This window comes from Selaginella moellendorffii, unplaced genomic scaffold (assembly GCF_000143415.4).
Source record: "Selaginella moellendorffii unplaced genomic scaffold, v1.0 SELMOscaffold_40, whole genome shotgun sequence".
In the NCBI taxonomy this organism is placed as follows: Eukaryota; Viridiplantae; Streptophyta; class Lycopodiopsida; order Selaginellales; family Selaginellaceae; genus Selaginella; species Selaginella moellendorffii.
The window spans coordinates 1569823-1583883 of NW_003314301.1; the positions used below are offsets into that span (position 1 = coordinate 1569823).

The following is a 14061-nucleotide window of genomic DNA, read 5'->3' on the forward strand; positions in this document are numbered from 1 at the left end:
CTATACTTTATTCCGTACTAAAGATACTTGATGTTGTACGAAATTGTACGGAGAGGTTCTAGGGCAAATATTTCTGATGCGGAGATTGGTGCCGGCGATCGCGTTCTTCGCGACGCTGCTCGCGATCGCAACGGCTAGCTCGGGATTCCAGTGGGATGAGCTAGACGATGAAGAATGGGGATTTATGGGATCGTCGCCGGCGTCGTCGCCTCCTCCTGGTCCTCAATCTGACCTAGCCAGGAAGAAGCAAGCGGCGCCTGAGGCTTCTTCGTCGCCGGAATCCAACAAGTTACAATTTCCGCTAGAGCACGCATTTGGAGGATCGGAGTTTACTCGTGCTGGGGTTTTCACAGCTCGTCTGCGGCCTTCTTTACGTGGTGGTCAAGTGAGAAAATGTTTAAATTGTTTTTGCTTGCTGATTCTTTTTTTTATGATTCCAGGCTCTTGGCAAGCTTCGTCTCTCCAGGCTTCCTTTGTCGGGAGCTGAAAAACAAGCATTCGAGGTAATGGTTTTGTTTCCGGTTCTTGGCATGAGAAAGAAGTTTCTTTCTTTTGCTTGTAGGAACTCTTGAAGGAGGATGGTTTTTACACCATCCGTGTTCCCGCTAATCCTCTCAGTCCCGGGGCACCGTTTGTCATCTCTTCGATCAAAGCTGTAAGTTTTGATCTTATAAAACTTTCTTTTTTATTCTTACGAGTACAAGTTTATGGCAGAGGTGCCTGGCCATTGCAAACTTGAAGGAGCGTCTCGACATTCACATGGTGAACAAAACTTTTTCTTTTTCTTCGCTTGTGCTTGAAACTGATGGAAGTTATCTCTCTCCAGGATCAAGGAAACATAATTGCCGTAGGCTACAGCGCCGGTGCCGATTGTCCTTACCCCAGGGAGCTCAAACACGTAAGTCATTGTCTAAAACTTTATCGAGAGTGGAGAAGTTTAAATGAGTTTGTCTTTTGGTCATTTTCCAGCCTGCGTCATGGACCTTTGACACTCACATCGTCTCCAAGGGTGGGGAGCAAGCCAAAACTGTTCTTTTCAACGATTTTGGCCTTGGCAGCACCGCGGACGACACTCTTGGCGACGAAGCCATGGCAGCAATAAAGAAACCACCACCTGAGAAATCATTCTGGGCGAAATACGTGAGTCTCCACCTTTGATTGTGAGAGGCCACACTCTTGTCGAGATTCAGCTCACACTCTTTTGCTTGTGACAGTGGATGTACATCATTCCGCTCGGACTGATCGTGATGAATGCAATCACCCAAGTAGCAAACATGCAAGAAGAACCCGGAGCTCCAGCCGGAGGAGGCCAGCAAGCCCGAGCTCCAGCCGCGGTTCGCAGGCGATAAACAACGATTGAAAACTCGACGAACGATTTGCGATGGCTACGAAAAAATCCCGTAAGAGAAATCTCAAGCGATGTCTTTGTCTGCATTATATTTTCCAGGAAGAAAAACTGGTTTTTTCCTCTCCCAAGCGGCCTCTCTCTTTATTCGAGCAAACGTACCACCCGGGAGCTGCTAGTGGCGCTTGAGATCGTTCTCCAGCTTGTCCAGAAACTCGGGCTCCACAAATCCCTCCTTGCGCATCCGGATAATCGCCTGCCTGCGCGCCCAGTGATCGATCCGAGTGTCGGGCTTGGAGCTAAGCCCAACCGTGAGCATGATAATCGCGATCGTCCAGGCGGTGTAATAGGGAAACTCCCAATCCTCCCATTTGCGCCGCTGCCCCGGCGGCGGCGGCGTCTCGTTGAAGAGCCGCCCACACGGCTCGCGATCCCCCGGCCCCCACCATTCCTTGATCGATTCCCATTCGCTCTTCTCGGCGTGAGCGGCGCCACCGCCGCGCAGCCGCGAGCTGCCTAGCGCTCTTCGCAGCGCGCCACCAGCGGCCATAGCCCTCCACATCCCTGCTTCCTTCTGCCCTACCCAATTGGAATCTTTCCGAGATGCTTTCCAAGTAATTAGGTGCCACGTCTGCCCTAGCCTTATGGAATCTTTTCGGGATGCTTTTCAAGGAATGTAGGTGCCACGTCTCAGATTACTTTGCCCTTGTGGCATAAATTACTTTGCCCTACTAGTGTTCTCGGCGATGAAGCTTCTGGCACAGATTACTTTCCCCTAGTGTTCTCGGCGATGGCGGGATGGGCCAGGCGCGCCGACGTGATCAAGCAATTTATCGCGATGGGAAGGATCGCGCATCTCAAGAATAGCAGCAATGGAGCGGAGATTTTCCTGGTGGGCACCGCACACGTTTCAGCCAAGAGCGCCGAGGAAGTGGAAGAGGTAGGGCTTTGTCCTTCCTCGAGAGGATTCTTACTTTTTCTTCGTAGGTGATTGGAATCGTCAAGCCTGACATTGTCGCGGTAAATAATCTTTCGATGCTAGAGCTCTAGTTCTTTTTTTTTTTTGTTTTCTAGGTGGAACTGTGTGAAGAAAGAGCCAAGAAGCTACTAGCTGGGTACCATGATACTAGCTTGTTCCAGAAAGTCCAGGAATTCATGAAGTTTCCGGGAGGATTGAAGCAGAAAGTAGTCCATTTGGCATTGAGCGCATCTTATCAGGCGATGCGCGAGGCCGGTCTAGAACCTGGCAAGGAGTTTAAGGTGATTCTCCTCCATTTTTTTTTTCTTGGTGGCTACAAGTTTGTAGCATTTGATCTTAACATCAGGTAGCCATGGAGGAGGCTAAGGCGAGACGCGCTGGCATTTTGCTCATAGATCAAAGATATGATGTAAGACCTTTAAGATCATGCGCATACTGTAAGATATTGATTCTTCTTATATATTTTTGTTTCCTGTGATTTTGTCAAGCGGCTGACAAGGACCTTTCGCTTTGTTTCTGCAGGTGACTATTTCAAAGCTTACAAAGGCGATCAGGATACGGGACGTCATAAACTTGCTTGGGATTGCCGGGGCGGACATGGAGCAGATTGTGGAAGGACTGAGCAGCGGAAACCTGATCGAGAGCATTGAAAAGCTAAAGTGAAGAGATGCAGTTCGAAAACTGACGAGCTTCATGGACAAGACCTTTCCAAGTGCTGTAAGTTCGTCTCGAGTTTCATACTTCACGGTAATCTCTGGCTTTTTACAGGTTAGAGTCATGCTTCACGAGCGGGACGAATATATGACACGGCAACTTTTGACTTGCGAGGGGAAAGTTGTGGGCGTTGTGGGCATGGCTCATCTGGATGGCATCGAGCGGAGGTGGAAAAAGGCACAGTAGGTGCTTTTATTCCTCTAATGAGTGGCCACTCTGTGGACATCAAGGTTTGTTCGTCTGGTACTTCACATCCGGATTTGTAACTGCGCTTCTCTTACATAGTGGCGACATGTAGCAGAGCTTCTGGACGAGGACTATGAATGGACTTGTCAACAGCAAAGTCAATGCCTGGTCTGTCCCGGCCTTTGAAGAAGACCTTGGATTATCACCTTCTTCCGGTATTCAGTAGACGAATAGTCGTGGAGCTCGCCGGTAGAGCTTGACCGAGACCTCGGGACGGTCTGGCCATGGGAACTACCAGCTTCGACCTCGGAAACGGGGGCAGAAGGACCCGGAGGATCCTCCACAACACCAGCGGCTGTCTCAGATTTCCGACGAATACTTATCCGGGGGAGCAGGAACCAAAAGCAGCTCGTGATGACTATAGCCTGGAGCTGTCCTGCCAAAAGAGCTGCCTGGACAACAAGAAGTACCGCAACAAGTATGGTCAAGTTGCAACCTTTTCCATCTCGTTCCAGCGCTGTCGCTTGGAGCCTCGTGTTGGTGGCTTGGACGGTCCCGATCACGGTGTGACACCTGAGAAGCTTCTTATTGTCGGGGCGATCTTCCGGAGAAAGGTTTCTTCTATTCCTGGAGGGACGGCTCGGGGAGGCAGGGGTGCTATAGGACTGATCTCCTGGCTCGAGAACTGGAGGAAGTGTACCGGGGCTCATTGACGACTTCGAAGTTAAAGGATCAGGGAGCTGAGAAGTCGAAGCGGAAGAATCTGCCGCGAGAACGAGTGAAGAAACAGGACCGAGTTGCTCGGTCTTCTTCCTCAATGATGCTGCCGATGATGATGCTGTAGAGACTGCAGCCCACGTCAAGGAAGCAATGGACTTAACTGCAGCAGCCTTCCACAGGGCCACGGAGACAAGAAGCATCGTCGTGTTCCTGCTGCTGCTGCTGCTGCTGCTTGGCCTCCAGGATTCGATGAGAAAATCGTCGGCGAGAGCAGCTTGCTCGACAATGCTCAGATCAGATTCTGACTTGTCCGAGCTGATGAGGACTGGAACTGAAAATCTGGCCGAGGAGGACTTGGCTATGGGATTGTCTGCTGCAAAGGGAAGCGATCTCGCAGTGCTAGGGACTGTCACGCTCGCCTGCTCGGCTACGACGTCGAATTTCGATGCTGGAGCGTGTGCGAATTTATCCGAACCTTTACTCATCGTCGGCAGGCCGTTCCTGGACCGCTTCTTCTTCTTGCTGCTGCTGCTCCTGCTGCTACTGCTGCTGCTGCTGCTGAAGCACGACCAGATTGACGACATCCTCCTTCCAGTGTAAGCCTTTCCAGTTTTCTCAGGGATTTGCTGATATGCATACATGGCCTTTGCAACTTGGGCACAGCAAAAGAGAGGAAATGGAGTCCATCCAGCACAAGAAAGTTGCCATGCTCCTGACTTGTGAGAAGACACGGAGAAGAATGGACTGACTAGCTCAAGTCAAGGTACTATGCCTTTATATGTGCGCTAAACTAAAACAAAGCTTGAGTTTTCTTCTACTTCTTCCATTCTTCCAGGCACACATTAGCTACAGAATGGATGACATAGTCCATTGCTATAGTCGGTCCATGTTATAAAAGGCCGAGTTGTGCGCTCCACTCGACCTGGCTCACGGGTAGACTTCCACAAATATGTGAAGAACACTGTTAGCTAGAAAAGATTGATTCTTTCAGTGTTTATAAGTGTTATATTTCACTTTCCACCTTGATCACAATATCTCAGCAGGAACAACATAATTCTAAATCTTGGAACGTTCAAATGGGAATATAATTTCCCCCCTCATTTTTGTTATGTTAAATGTAGATGTTCTCAGAAAGATAAATAATATTGTTGTGAAGTGTACAGATATTAGCATAATGTGATTTTGGTAGCTGTCAGATTAATTTCAATCAATACCACTTGATATCCTTGGAAACTTTTATCTTGCAAGAGATTAAACTAATGTTTTTGAGTTTATTGATGTGCACATTTCTGCATTTCATTTCCATATTCCATGCACTCACACTGTTAAAAATAAAATTTTCGATAACTTATTAATTTAAATTGATGCTTTTGAAAACAAACACATGTCATACTTTGAAAATGCATACGACTTATATTAAATTTTGTGGTGCCATCTAGAAGAATAAAATCCCAACTCAATATATACTTTATCACAGGTAAGAGGTTCTTGTCCACAAAAGTAATAACAATATATGTGATCTAACTGTTGTTAATGGTATAGACATTGGAGAGCATCACATATGCCGTGTGATCGCTCGGCTCGATCACAGCCACCTCCCCAGCCGCCACTCCAGCAATCTCCACACCACTACTGTGAACTCTACACGCGCCCAGCAAGCTCCTCCAGGGCGCTGCGTTTGGGAAGAATGGCATTGCCTGGAGGAGCTCCTGGACATCCCCAATCCTCCCAGATCGACCCAACAGATCCGCCACGCATTCGTAATGCTCGATCCCCGGCACCACTCTGCAATCGCCCACCACGAGAGCGAAGTAGCTGTGGAAGCTCTCGATCATCCCCGCGTGGCCGCACGCCGTGAGCACGGCCGTGAGTGTGATCCCGTTTGGATCGAAGCCGTGGAGGAGCATCTCGTGGAAGAGGTGGATCGAGAGGTTGCCGGCGCTGGAGCGAGCAGAGGCGACGATGATCGCGTTCCAGGTGATGGCGTCGATGGATCCACCGCCGCCGCGATCGCGATCTTGGAGTGCGCTCTGGAAGACGCGCATCGCATCGAGCAGGCTACCGCATTTGGAGTACATCCTCACCAGAGAATTCAGCAGCACGGTGTCGGATTCCATCCCTCGATCGATGATCGTGGCGTGGATCTCTCGCCCGCGATCCAGCGATTCCAAGCTCGCGCACGCGCCCAAGAGGATCGAGAGCGTGAAGGCCGTGGTCTCGATCGGGGGCGAGGTTTGACTCGCCATCGCGCGGTAGAGCTCGATCGCGTCTTGGGCGCGCTCGTGCTGGACGTAGCCAGCGATCATCGCGTTCCACACCACCCCGGATCGCGATTGCTCCTCGGCGCGATCGAAGGCTTCTCTCGCCTCGTCCAGGGATCCACACTTGGAGTACATGCTGATGAGCGATCCGAGCACGGAGCTCTCCATCATCGATGATCCAGTGCGCTTCTTTCTCGCGATGATCCTCGCGTGGATAGCCCTGCCCTGATCGATTGCTCCGGTGTTAGCACACGCCATGAGCACGATCGAGTAAGTGTAGCCATCGGGCTCGAGATCCTCGCGGCCGTGGCTATCGATCGAGAGGAGCAGCGATTGGAAGAGCTCCAGCGCTTCCTTGCAACGCCCGTGATGCGTGTAGGCCGCGATGATCGCCGTCCACGCGAAGATCGTGATGGAGCACCGCGGCGCTCGATCAAACACGAGCTTTGCTTCGTCCAGGCTCTGGCACCGCCCAAATGCCGCAATGAGGGAAGTGGTGGCATCGCTGGACTGGATCCCACTCTCAAGGAATCGCAAGTGGATGGATCGAACGAGAGAGAGGGAAGAACAAGCGCCAAGAACACTCACAAACGTCGCCTCGCTGGGATCTAGCCCTTGCGCGGTCATCTCCAGATAGAGCAAGATCGCCTCGCGCAAATGCCCATTCCGGGCAAATGCTGCGATCGTCGCGTTCCAGGCGATGGAATCTCTCTGGCGCATCGAATCAAAGACGATCTTTGCCTCTCCAACACAGCCACACTTGGCATACATGTTGATGATCGCGGTGTCAAGGATCACATCCCGGATCGATCGATCGTAGCAGCGCGCGTGGATTGCCCGCCCGCTGGCCAAATCCCCCAAGCTCGAGCACGCCGCCAGCGCAATCGTGTAGACGAAAGCATCCGGCTCGATCGATCGATAGGAGGGCTCTTCTCTCTTCTCGAGGCAGTGATAGAGATCCAGCGCGCGATCGAATCGCCCGCGCTGGACGTAGCCGCCCATCATCGTCGTCCACGAGAAGAGATTACGGTGGGCGAGGCCATCGAAGATCGATCGCGCGCGATCGAGGTCGCCGCAGCGAGCGTAGAGCTGGAGGAGAAGATTGCCCAAGAAGGGCGCGGTGGGCGCGGCGCGAGGATCTTTCTCTTTGGCGGCGAGGATGTGAGCGTGGATTTGCCTGCCATGGCCAAGCGCCTTGCGAGCTATGCATTGCTTGAGCAAGGAAGCGTAAGTGGCAGCGCTCACTCTGGAAGATCTCTCCAGTTCTTCCATAGCCATCGTTTGCTCGGTTCCATTTAGAACCACACGCTGTGCTCCCGACCGGCAATTCCTTAGTACTTGCGTCCATAGCTCCACCATCACCCTCCTCCTTTCCTTCTCCTCCAAAACTCCATAGCTACAACCTCTTCAAGCTCCATTCTTCTTCTCTTTAAAACTTTTACGATCATCCAAAGTTCTTCGATCATTATACTTGTAGCCTACAACCGAGAGAAAACTTTGCAAGTTCTCGTAGTGGAACGAACTTCTTGCGAGTAAGGAAAGAGAGATCGATCTTAGAAGCTAAGTTCACGTAGAAACGCTAGAAGTACCCGATGTGTATTGCTCGAGAAAGAGCTGGATCACCCTCCAGTAGCGATCGCCGCCTCTCAACCACGTATCCATATGCATTCCAGTTGGGAAGTCCACGAACACGCGCTTGTCGTTGTGACGAGCAGCGTCGAAGAGCTGCCTCATGTGTAGCGGCGGAACCATCTCGTCTCGCAAGCCGGACAAGAACAAGAGAGGCTCACGGATCTGGAAGAACCAAGTGAGCAAACAGAGAAAGATTTACGCGATAGAAAGAATAAACCAACCTTGCTGACGAGCTCGTAAGTGTTCCATGGCGATCGCACCAGACAATTCATGAGCTTGATGCCCTTGGCTTCCGTGCCACCGATGACCCACTTGAGCGCTGGAAGTAGAATCCCGGCCATGTCCAGCACGGACGTGAAAGTGTTCTCGAGGACCAAGGCGGAGACCTGTCCAGAATCTCGGCTAAATCATCGAGGAAAAAAAGAAGCAACGCTTACTTTGCCGGGATTGTTCTTCACGAGTGCGGCACCGACGGCCCCTCCCAGCGATCTCCCAAACACGACGATTCTCGACGTATCAATGTCTTTTCTCTGCGAAAGATGGTCCAGCGCTGCCTGGAAAAGAGAATGCCGCTTTTGTGTTGGAGTGAACTGTGCTTGGTGTTTGTTTACCTGAGCATCCAGCACGATTCCCTTTTGCGTTGGCCGTCCATCGCTTGCGCCATAGCTGATCATCACAAAAGCTTGTCAAAACCAACATCATAGAAACGAGAAAAAGAAAGAGAGGAAGAACTCACCCGCGATACGAGAGCATGAAAACGTTGCATTTCAGTCGAGCCATCATCACTTGGACGAACTCAAGCCTGTGAGCAATGTCTGCTTGCAAGAAAATTCCAAAGGCACCAAAACTAAGCACAAGGGGAAAAAAAAAAAACAACGAAGAACAAGGAAAGAACTCAAACGAAGGAGAAAGAAAATGCTTTCATACTTCCGGCATTCTCCTGGAAGAAGAGCACAGTCGGAGCTGCCAAGACAAAGAACATTAAAAATCCACCGAAATATCCAAATCTCTCCATTTCTCGATCGATCGATCGATCTCCTACCTTTGAGGCTGAGAGATGGATTCGAGAGCTTGATGAACCAGCTGTGGAGGCGGATCCCATCCAGCGATGTGAGCCAGACGTCCTCGTAGGCGAGATTGAGGCGCGCGGGAGTGATTGGATAGCCCTTGGACAGGCCGGGGATGACTGGGACGTAGACGAGCCTCTCCTGGAAGACGACGAGCAGCACGACGCAGGTACACACCACGCCCCCCGCGCCATACAGCAGCCCGCTTACCCAGTTCATCGCCCAGCCCAAGAACCCTAATTCTCCACCTCTTTCTCCCCTTCCATTCTGGAATCTTTCATGGCAAAAAGAAAGTATCAAATTTAGACCATCTCTCATCTTTACAAATGGAATTTTTTTGCTTGGAAGCCTTTAGAGTTTCCAAAGCATCAGAGCTCTTTCGTCTCGATCGAGCTCCATAGCTTCCTTGTCTGAGGGATCGAGAGGAAATCGCCCAAGAACGAGACGAGCTTGGATTCTTAGAGATAGAGCTGGATGAGCTCGTCGCTTACAGCCGATGGCGTCAACACTCCCAGATCCGTGAAGAGCAGCGTCAAGTAGTGAGGAGGGGTGTAGTCTCTGGCCGGGTTACTCGATTCTTCCTGGCCCGTGGAGATTGATAGATCCTGTTGATCCAGAGGATAGAGCCGCGCAAACTGCAAGAAACTCACTCAGTGAAGGGAAAGAGAGCTTTGCTCTTTACCTTGAAGCTCTCGGCAGCGACGTAGAATGGACGTTTCATGCTGTGAGCGATCAAGGCGACTTGGAAAGTCCCGATGACGTTGATGATCCCACCGCTTTCCACCACGCCATCGGCTCCGACCAGCACCATGTCCACTCTGTCCATGGTGTAAGCCACCGCCGAGTCGACGATCACGGTCACTGGGATCCCGGCGGCGCTAAGTTTCTTCGAGACCTCCATGCCAGTCTTCTTTGGCCCGCCTTCTACAACAAAAGCACAAAGAGCCCTTTAGAATTCCTCCAACGTTCTCGGAAGAACACACTAACTGCAGAACTTCCAAAGCTTATGGAAGAACTATCCGAAAGATCTATAGTACTTATAGAATCTAAAGTAAGAACTAGGAACTCCTGGGAAGAAAAGACACAGTACCTGTGACGATGACTGTGAAGTTCTTGCCGTTGTTAGCAGCGAGCTTGAGGAGCGCGAGGACGACGCGAGACGATCCATGGACGAGGATGCAGCAACCATCTTGGACGAAATCCTGGCCAAGAAGAGCGATCGTCTCTCGAGCCTGCATTGCAACTGTGAGCTCGCTTGATCGATCGTTCACAGCACAGATGCAACCAATGCACTGACAAACCTTGAGAGAAATGTCGCCAAATCTCTCGCCCCGCTCAATCAATCGCGACTTGCCGGCATTGATATCCTCGTACTCGAGCGCCGAGGTTCTCGTCACGTAGCGCATGAAGAGATCGCAGCCGGCGGACAAGGAGATCGAGCTCCTGTCCCACGCCTGGAGTGAAGATCCAGCTAAGTGAAGTGAGCTACGCGAGAGGAAGCAAGAAAACCTTGAGCATCTCGGAGGCGTTCTTGAGCTCGATCTCGAGGCCCATCATGGTGCTGGCTTGGCTGCGCTGGATGACCGCCGTGAGCGCCTTGATCGCCGCCACCGCCTCCGCCAGCTCTGGCCGCTGCCGCCATCGATTGAAATCGCCAATCACTTGCTCCTCCTCCTCCATTCCCATAAACCCTAAAACTCTAAACTAGAGATCCATTGAAAGAGCAAGTGAGTTACTTGCTTCGTTCTTAGAGCTATCGCGAAGAACAAGTGAGTTACTTGCTTCGTTCTTAGAGCTATCGCGAAGATCTTTACTTTGGATCTCACGAGTCTTGTGTCCAGTAGCTTGAGAGACAGGACGAAGCTGGGGTGTCCACGATCGACACCCATTCCCAGTTGGATCCATCTCCGTCTCGCTTGAGCTCTGCTAGCTGCAAAGATCACACAAACATCTCGATCATCTCCCCCAGAAAACTTCAAGAAAAACACGTACTCTGCCATCTCTCAAAACGAACGCTACCGTGTCTTTGCTCGAGGCCACCGGACGCACCGAATCGATCTGCAAAAGAAAAGAACAAGGAATTCCTTGCAGAGTGAGCGAGATCGATCAGCTTACCGTAGTATCGCACTCGCCCTCAAACGAAACCAGCAAGTCAGCCGCATTCCCTGTCTTTGAATCTTCCACCACGAAGACATGCCTCTTCTCGTCACTTTCACCCGCAAGAGGATGCCCAAAGTCCCGCCATCTCCATTTTCCACCAAAAAGCTGCCTTGCGTGCACTCTTCCAGTCGAAGAAACCACGAAAACGCTGCCATCTTCGTCCATGCACGGGCCGGGTGAGGTTGCGACGTAGCTGTTTGGTGCTGGAGTGCCGTGATCTGACCAAAACCATCCATTTGCTGAATCCCAGCCGAACTCCACCAAGTTTCCATTCTCGGAGCGCATGAAGAGGGATCCGGAGGTGCTGAGGAAGCTGGGCCTGTAAACCACGCCTGGAATCGGTGAAAGCCGGAGCTGTGTAGGCTGCTGCTGGTAAGTGTGCCAGAAGCTTGTGACCCGATTGAACTGGTACAGCTTCCCGTTTGTGCCAATCACAAAAATGACTCGGTATCTGAAGACCTCCTGGTCGACAATTGCAGCAACCGGAGTATCTGGAGGGTGACCGCAATTCTTCCAGCTAAAAGCTCGAAACGCTACCTGGAAACAAACTGTTAACGCACGCACTAAAGCTTGAGAAATACGTGCTTACGATGAATTCGAGCAAGTCTCCACCGGGAGAAATATAAAACTGCGCATCTGTTCTTACGTCGCCGAAATGGCCGTCCCAGGGACTACCAGAGATAACTGTCGAGCCCCCCACGAGAGCCGAGCAATTGAGCCACTGTAAAGCGTTGCCATTCCACTCTCGCATAAGCAAGCTTCCATGGAAGTCCGTCACAAAAACGCTGGCATTGTAAACTCCCAATACCGCACGAATCTGGAAGGCAAAGTCGTGCCGCAGCCACAGCCAGACCTTGCCGTTGAAGAACCGCTCTGCTGCCGCACCATCTCGTCCAACGAAAAAGATGGACTTTCCGAAAAGAAGTGCCCTTGCCCGGAAGAGGTCACCACCTTTTCCTATTCGAAACCATTCCTGTACCGTAGAACCACCATGAAAAATACCCTGCTGCTGCTCCCTGTGATCACCTGTGAAGTCACTACTTCTGTCCATAATGCCTTCCAAGCAGTTTGAAGGTCCAAGTGACGTCGAGCAGTAGTCGGAGTTCCCACCCTCACTCTCCGGGGCCTCAAACACCGACCATACGTAGTCTCCATCCCGTTTTTTCGCCAAGCTCGAACGGGATATCGGTCCTACACTGGTACCTCCAAAGCCGTCTAGATGTAACTCACCAAGCCGTCCATCTTGAAGTGTAAAGAAGATCCTCTCCAGGCTCAAAGCTACGCCGGGAACTGAAACCATCACGGGTGCATCGGCTGGCCGACCGTGATCCGTCCATGTTCCGTTATGCAGAGCGACGGTGGTGCTTTTTATATTTCCTGCAATGTTCTTTCGAAGTTCAAAGCTCAAAGAATGAAATAAGAGTCCTGGAAAAGAACCTTGTACCGTGTAGAAACGGCAGGTTGTACTCGTAGACCACACCATGCTCCGACACTAAAAAGAACGAGAGATTCTTGGTGTTTCCATTCTTCACAGTAAACACAGGTCCTAGAGACAAGCTTAGGCGAGCATTCGGCGGCTTTGCATGCAGCACCCAGCGCCATTTTGCTTGAGCAAGTCGTCTTTCCACCAAAAGTCCGTTCTGCAAAAGAATGATCTCAGTTTTCAGCGAAATAATCGAGGTTTAGCATCTATATACCTTTGTCAAGAGAAAAAGAGAGAAAGTGCGGCTCCCTGCAAAATCACGAGCTGAAAATCCACTTACGGGTGCCAACTCGTAGTCTTCAACAGATGAGCCGTCTCGAATGTGCTTTCTCCAAGCGGGCTTCGCGTTTGCATCGTATTCATAGAGGTCGCCATTTGTGCTGAAACGGAAAACCTGTTTCATCTGAAACCGACAAATATCTGGCTACCTGACAGTAAAAATTACCCCGGCTCTAAAACCTCCAGCATCGACTACATGGCCTACATCGCCCCCACGAGGATGACCATGGTTTGTCCACCTATATTGAAAGTTACAAAATCAAAAATCAAAAACGCAAATATCAGTCCTGGAAGCGTACCTCACAGGACTGAGGGACCATAATTCTGCTAGCCAACCATCTGCTGTAGTGAAGAACAGAGAGCTTCCATCACTAGACAAAAATGCAGACTTTTTTAGAAATATGCTGCTTGATTCCGTAGAGGGCGTTGAAGACGGCCAGGGCCCCGAGCTTGCCCAGTGAAGATGTCCTTCTGCATCTATCTGAAGCTGCCAAGCACCGAACAAACTCTTAGAACATAGTAATTATAAAAAGCGTAGGACACGATCAAACCTGGTACAATCTTCCAGAATCGGAGAGAGTTAGCATAGTTCGGTTGACAGAGTAAACGCCAGTTCCATACCCTGCTGAGTCCGGTAAATCATGTGGAATGATCACCCACTGGACTCCATTCCATAGCCTCTCGTAAATAGACCCGCTGTGGCCACTGCTCCAGAGAGATACTTCAGTAAATTTTATCAGGGAGACCCTTCCACTGTAAGGATGAATAAACTCAGTCTCAGTATCTGTTGCTGCCCTCTTGATTTCTCCGTTGTTGTCCCTTGGATTCTTTCTAGTAAACTTACTGATATCCACTTTCAACCAAGCGCCAGAAGCTCGATCGTAAGTCCAGAATTCAGTAGCGTGCTGCTCGAATTCAGAGTGGCCAGGGGTCAGCACTGAAGATACTTCGAAGTACTGTGGGGAAAATTTCTGAGAGCTGCAGGCAGATGTCTGGTATGCTATAAACAACAACCATATCAGCCTTAGACATGAAAAAACTCCCATGATCAACCAAAGCGACTCATCAATCTGCGCCTTTCAGCTCATTTCAAAAAAGCAAGGACGAAAATAAAAAGGTTAAAAAAAAAGAAGAAAAATGAAAAGAACAAAACCACATAGACAACGAATAGTAAACTACTAACCAGTCGACTTGACAAAGACAAAGTCAGGAAGGATATACCCACAAAAAGCCAG

The 14061-nt window shown here is 50.6% G+C and overlaps 7 protein-coding genes across 8 annotated transcripts; 2 read left to right on the top strand and 5 right to left on the bottom strand.

Moving 5' to 3' along the window:
- The first annotated feature begins 56 nt into the window (after window positions 1-56).
- LOC9634117 (ER membrane protein complex subunit 10) lies at window positions 57-1473 on the top strand. Its single transcript, XM_002979199.2, has 7 exons — window positions 57-385; window positions 441-503; window positions 563-655; window positions 715-762; window positions 827-898; window positions 970-1140; window positions 1215-1473. The coding sequence occupies exons 1-7, from the start codon at window positions 77-79 to the stop codon at window positions 1347-1349; spliced, it is 891 nt and encodes a 296-aa protein (XP_002979245.1). The 5' UTR covers window positions 57-76; the 3' UTR covers window positions 1350-1473.
- Window positions 1404-1940, bottom strand: LOC9660695. The gene has a single exon (XM_002979340.2). The coding sequence runs from the start codon at window positions 1905-1907 to the stop codon at window positions 1521-1523; it is 387 nt and encodes a 128-aa protein (XP_002979386.2). The 5' UTR covers window positions 1908-1940; the 3' UTR covers window positions 1404-1520.
- A 133-nt stretch (window positions 1941-2073) lies between these two features.
- LOC9634118 (traB domain-containing protein) lies at window positions 2074-3203 on the top strand. 2 transcript variants are annotated; one of them, XM_024684383.1, is made up of 6 exons: window positions 2074-2285; window positions 2333-2365; window positions 2420-2605; window positions 2671-2761; window positions 2847-3041; window positions 3093-3203. In XM_024684383.1, exons 1-5 carry the CDS (start codon window positions 2136-2138, stop codon window positions 2972-2974), a joined length of 588 nt encoding a protein of 195 aa, XP_024540151.1. In that variant the 5' UTR covers window positions 2074-2135; the 3' UTR covers window positions 2975-3041; window positions 3093-3203. The 2 variants fall into 2 exon arrangements, with proteins under 2 accessions (XP_024540151.1, XP_002979246.2); XM_002979200.2 differs by having other exon boundaries at window positions 2671-2733.
- Window positions 3204-5464: 2261 nt separating this feature from the next.
- Window positions 5465-7564, bottom strand: LOC9634119 (pentatricopeptide repeat-containing protein At2g13600). Its single transcript, XM_024684201.1, has one exon. The coding sequence runs from the start codon at window positions 7562-7564 to the stop codon at window positions 5465-5467; it is 2100 nt and encodes a 699-aa protein (XP_024539969.1).
- Window positions 7565-7648: 84 nt separating this feature from the next.
- On the bottom strand, window positions 7649-9177 carry LOC9634120 (protein ABHD13). The gene is made up of 7 exons (XM_002979343.2): window positions 8880-9177; window positions 8765-8800; window positions 8574-8652; window positions 8449-8503; window positions 8275-8391; window positions 8059-8223; window positions 7649-7999 (listed from the first exon to the last, which is right to left on the bottom strand). Exons 1-7 carry the CDS (start codon window positions 9121-9123, stop codon window positions 7772-7774), a joined length of 924 nt encoding a protein of 307 aa, XP_002979389.1. The 5' UTR covers window positions 9124-9177; the 3' UTR covers window positions 7649-7771.
- Window positions 9178-9184: 7 nt separating this feature from the next.
- LOC9634121 (translation initiation factor eIF-2B subunit alpha) lies at window positions 9185-10594 on the bottom strand. Its single transcript, XM_002979344.2, has 5 exons — window positions 10414-10594; window positions 10206-10358; window positions 9995-10136; window positions 9587-9828; window positions 9185-9539 (listed from the first exon to the last, which is right to left on the bottom strand). The coding sequence occupies exons 1-5, from the start codon at window positions 10588-10590 to the stop codon at window positions 9363-9365; spliced, it is 891 nt and encodes a 296-aa protein (XP_002979390.2). The 5' UTR covers window positions 10591-10594; the 3' UTR covers window positions 9185-9362.
- A 21-nt stretch (window positions 10595-10615) lies between these two features.
- Window positions 10616-13914, bottom strand: LOC112349635. The gene is made up of 9 exons (XM_024684388.1): window positions 13378-13914; window positions 13126-13313; window positions 12976-13065; window positions 12762-12927; window positions 12509-12704; window positions 11654-12441; window positions 11020-11601; window positions 10897-10962; window positions 10616-10834 (listed from the first exon to the last, which is right to left on the bottom strand). Exons 1-9 carry the CDS (start codon window positions 13870-13872, stop codon window positions 10727-10729), a joined length of 2679 nt encoding a protein of 892 aa, XP_024540156.1. The 5' UTR covers window positions 13873-13914; the 3' UTR covers window positions 10616-10726.
- Between the last annotated feature and the right edge of the window lie 147 nt (window positions 13915-14061).

What these genes read in the sequence shown, in the direction of transcription:
- LOC112349635 (XM_024684388.1), bottom strand. Translation starts at nt 13,872, where the DNA reads ATGGGAGTTTTTTCATGTCTAAGGCTGATATGGTTGTTGTTTATAGCA. An exon ending in GGGGTAATTTTTACTGTCAG is followed by an intron (nt 12,928 to 12,975) that starts GTAGCCAGATAT and finishes TTTCCGTTTCAG; the next exon opens with CACAAATGGCGACCTCTATG. An exon ending in CAACCTGCCGTTTCTACACG is followed by an intron (nt 12,442 to 12,508) that starts GTACAAGGTTCT and finishes AGAACATTGCAG; the next exon opens with GAAATATAAAAAGCACCACC.
- LOC9634120 (XM_002979343.2), bottom strand. Translation starts at nt 9,123, where the DNA reads ATGAACTGGGTAAGCGGGCTGCTGTATGGCGCGGGGGGCGTGGTGTGT. An exon ending in TCCATCTCTCAGCCTCAAAG is followed by an intron (nt 8,801 to 8,879) that starts GTAGGAGATCGA and finishes TTGTCTTGGCAG; the next exon opens with CTCCGACTGTGCTCTTCTTC. An exon ending in TTCATGCTCTCGTATCGCGG is followed by an intron (nt 8,504 to 8,573) that starts GTGAGTTCTTCC and finishes TGTGATGATCAG; the next exon opens with CTATGGCGCAAGCGATGGAC.
- LOC9634117 (XM_002979199.2), top strand. Translation starts at nt 77, where the DNA reads ATGCGGAGATTGGTGCCGGCGATCGCGTTCTTCGCGACGCTGCTCGCG. An exon ending in TCATCTCTTCGATCAAAGCT is followed by an intron (nt 656 to 714) that starts GTAAGTTTTGAT and finishes AGTTTATGGCAG; the next exon opens with AGGTGCCTGGCCATTGCAAA. An exon ending in AGCGTCTCGACATTCACATG is followed by an intron (nt 763 to 826) that starts GTGAACAAAACT and finishes ATCTCTCTCCAG; the next exon opens with GATCAAGGAAACATAATTGC.
- LOC9634121 (XM_002979344.2), bottom strand. Translation starts at nt 10,590, where the DNA reads ATGGGAATGGAGGAGGAGGAGCAAGTGATTGGCGATTTCAATCGATGG. An exon ending in TTGGCGACATTTCTCTCAAG is followed by an intron (nt 10,137 to 10,205) that starts GTTTGTCAGTGC and finishes GTTGCAATGCAG; the next exon opens with GCTCGAGAGACGATCGCTCT. An exon ending in TCGCTGCCGAGAGCTTCAAG is followed by an intron (nt 9,540 to 9,586) that starts GTAAAGAGCAAA and finishes AGTTTCTTGCAG; the next exon opens with TTTGCGCGGCTCTATCCTCT.
- LOC9660695 (XM_002979340.2), bottom strand. Translation starts at nt 1,907, where the DNA reads ATGTGGAGGGCTATGGCCGCTGGTGGCGCGCTGCGAAGAGCGCTAGGC.
- LOC9634119 (XM_024684201.1), bottom strand. Translation starts at nt 7,564, where the DNA reads ATGGTGGAGCTATGGACGCAAGTACTAAGGAATTGCCGGTCGGGAGCA.
- LOC9634118 (XM_024684383.1), top strand. Translation starts at nt 2,136, where the DNA reads ATGGCGGGATGGGCCAGGCGCGCCGACGTGATCAAGCAATTTATCGCG. An exon ending in AACCTGGCAAGGAGTTTAAG is followed by an intron (nt 2,606 to 2,670) that starts GTGATTCTCCTC and finishes TCTTAACATCAG; the next exon opens with GTAGCCATGGAGGAGGCTAA. An exon ending in TTTAAGATCATGCGCATACT is followed by an intron (nt 2,762 to 2,846) that starts GTAAGATATTGA and finishes TTGTTTCTGCAG; the next exon opens with GTGACTATTTCAAAGCTTAC.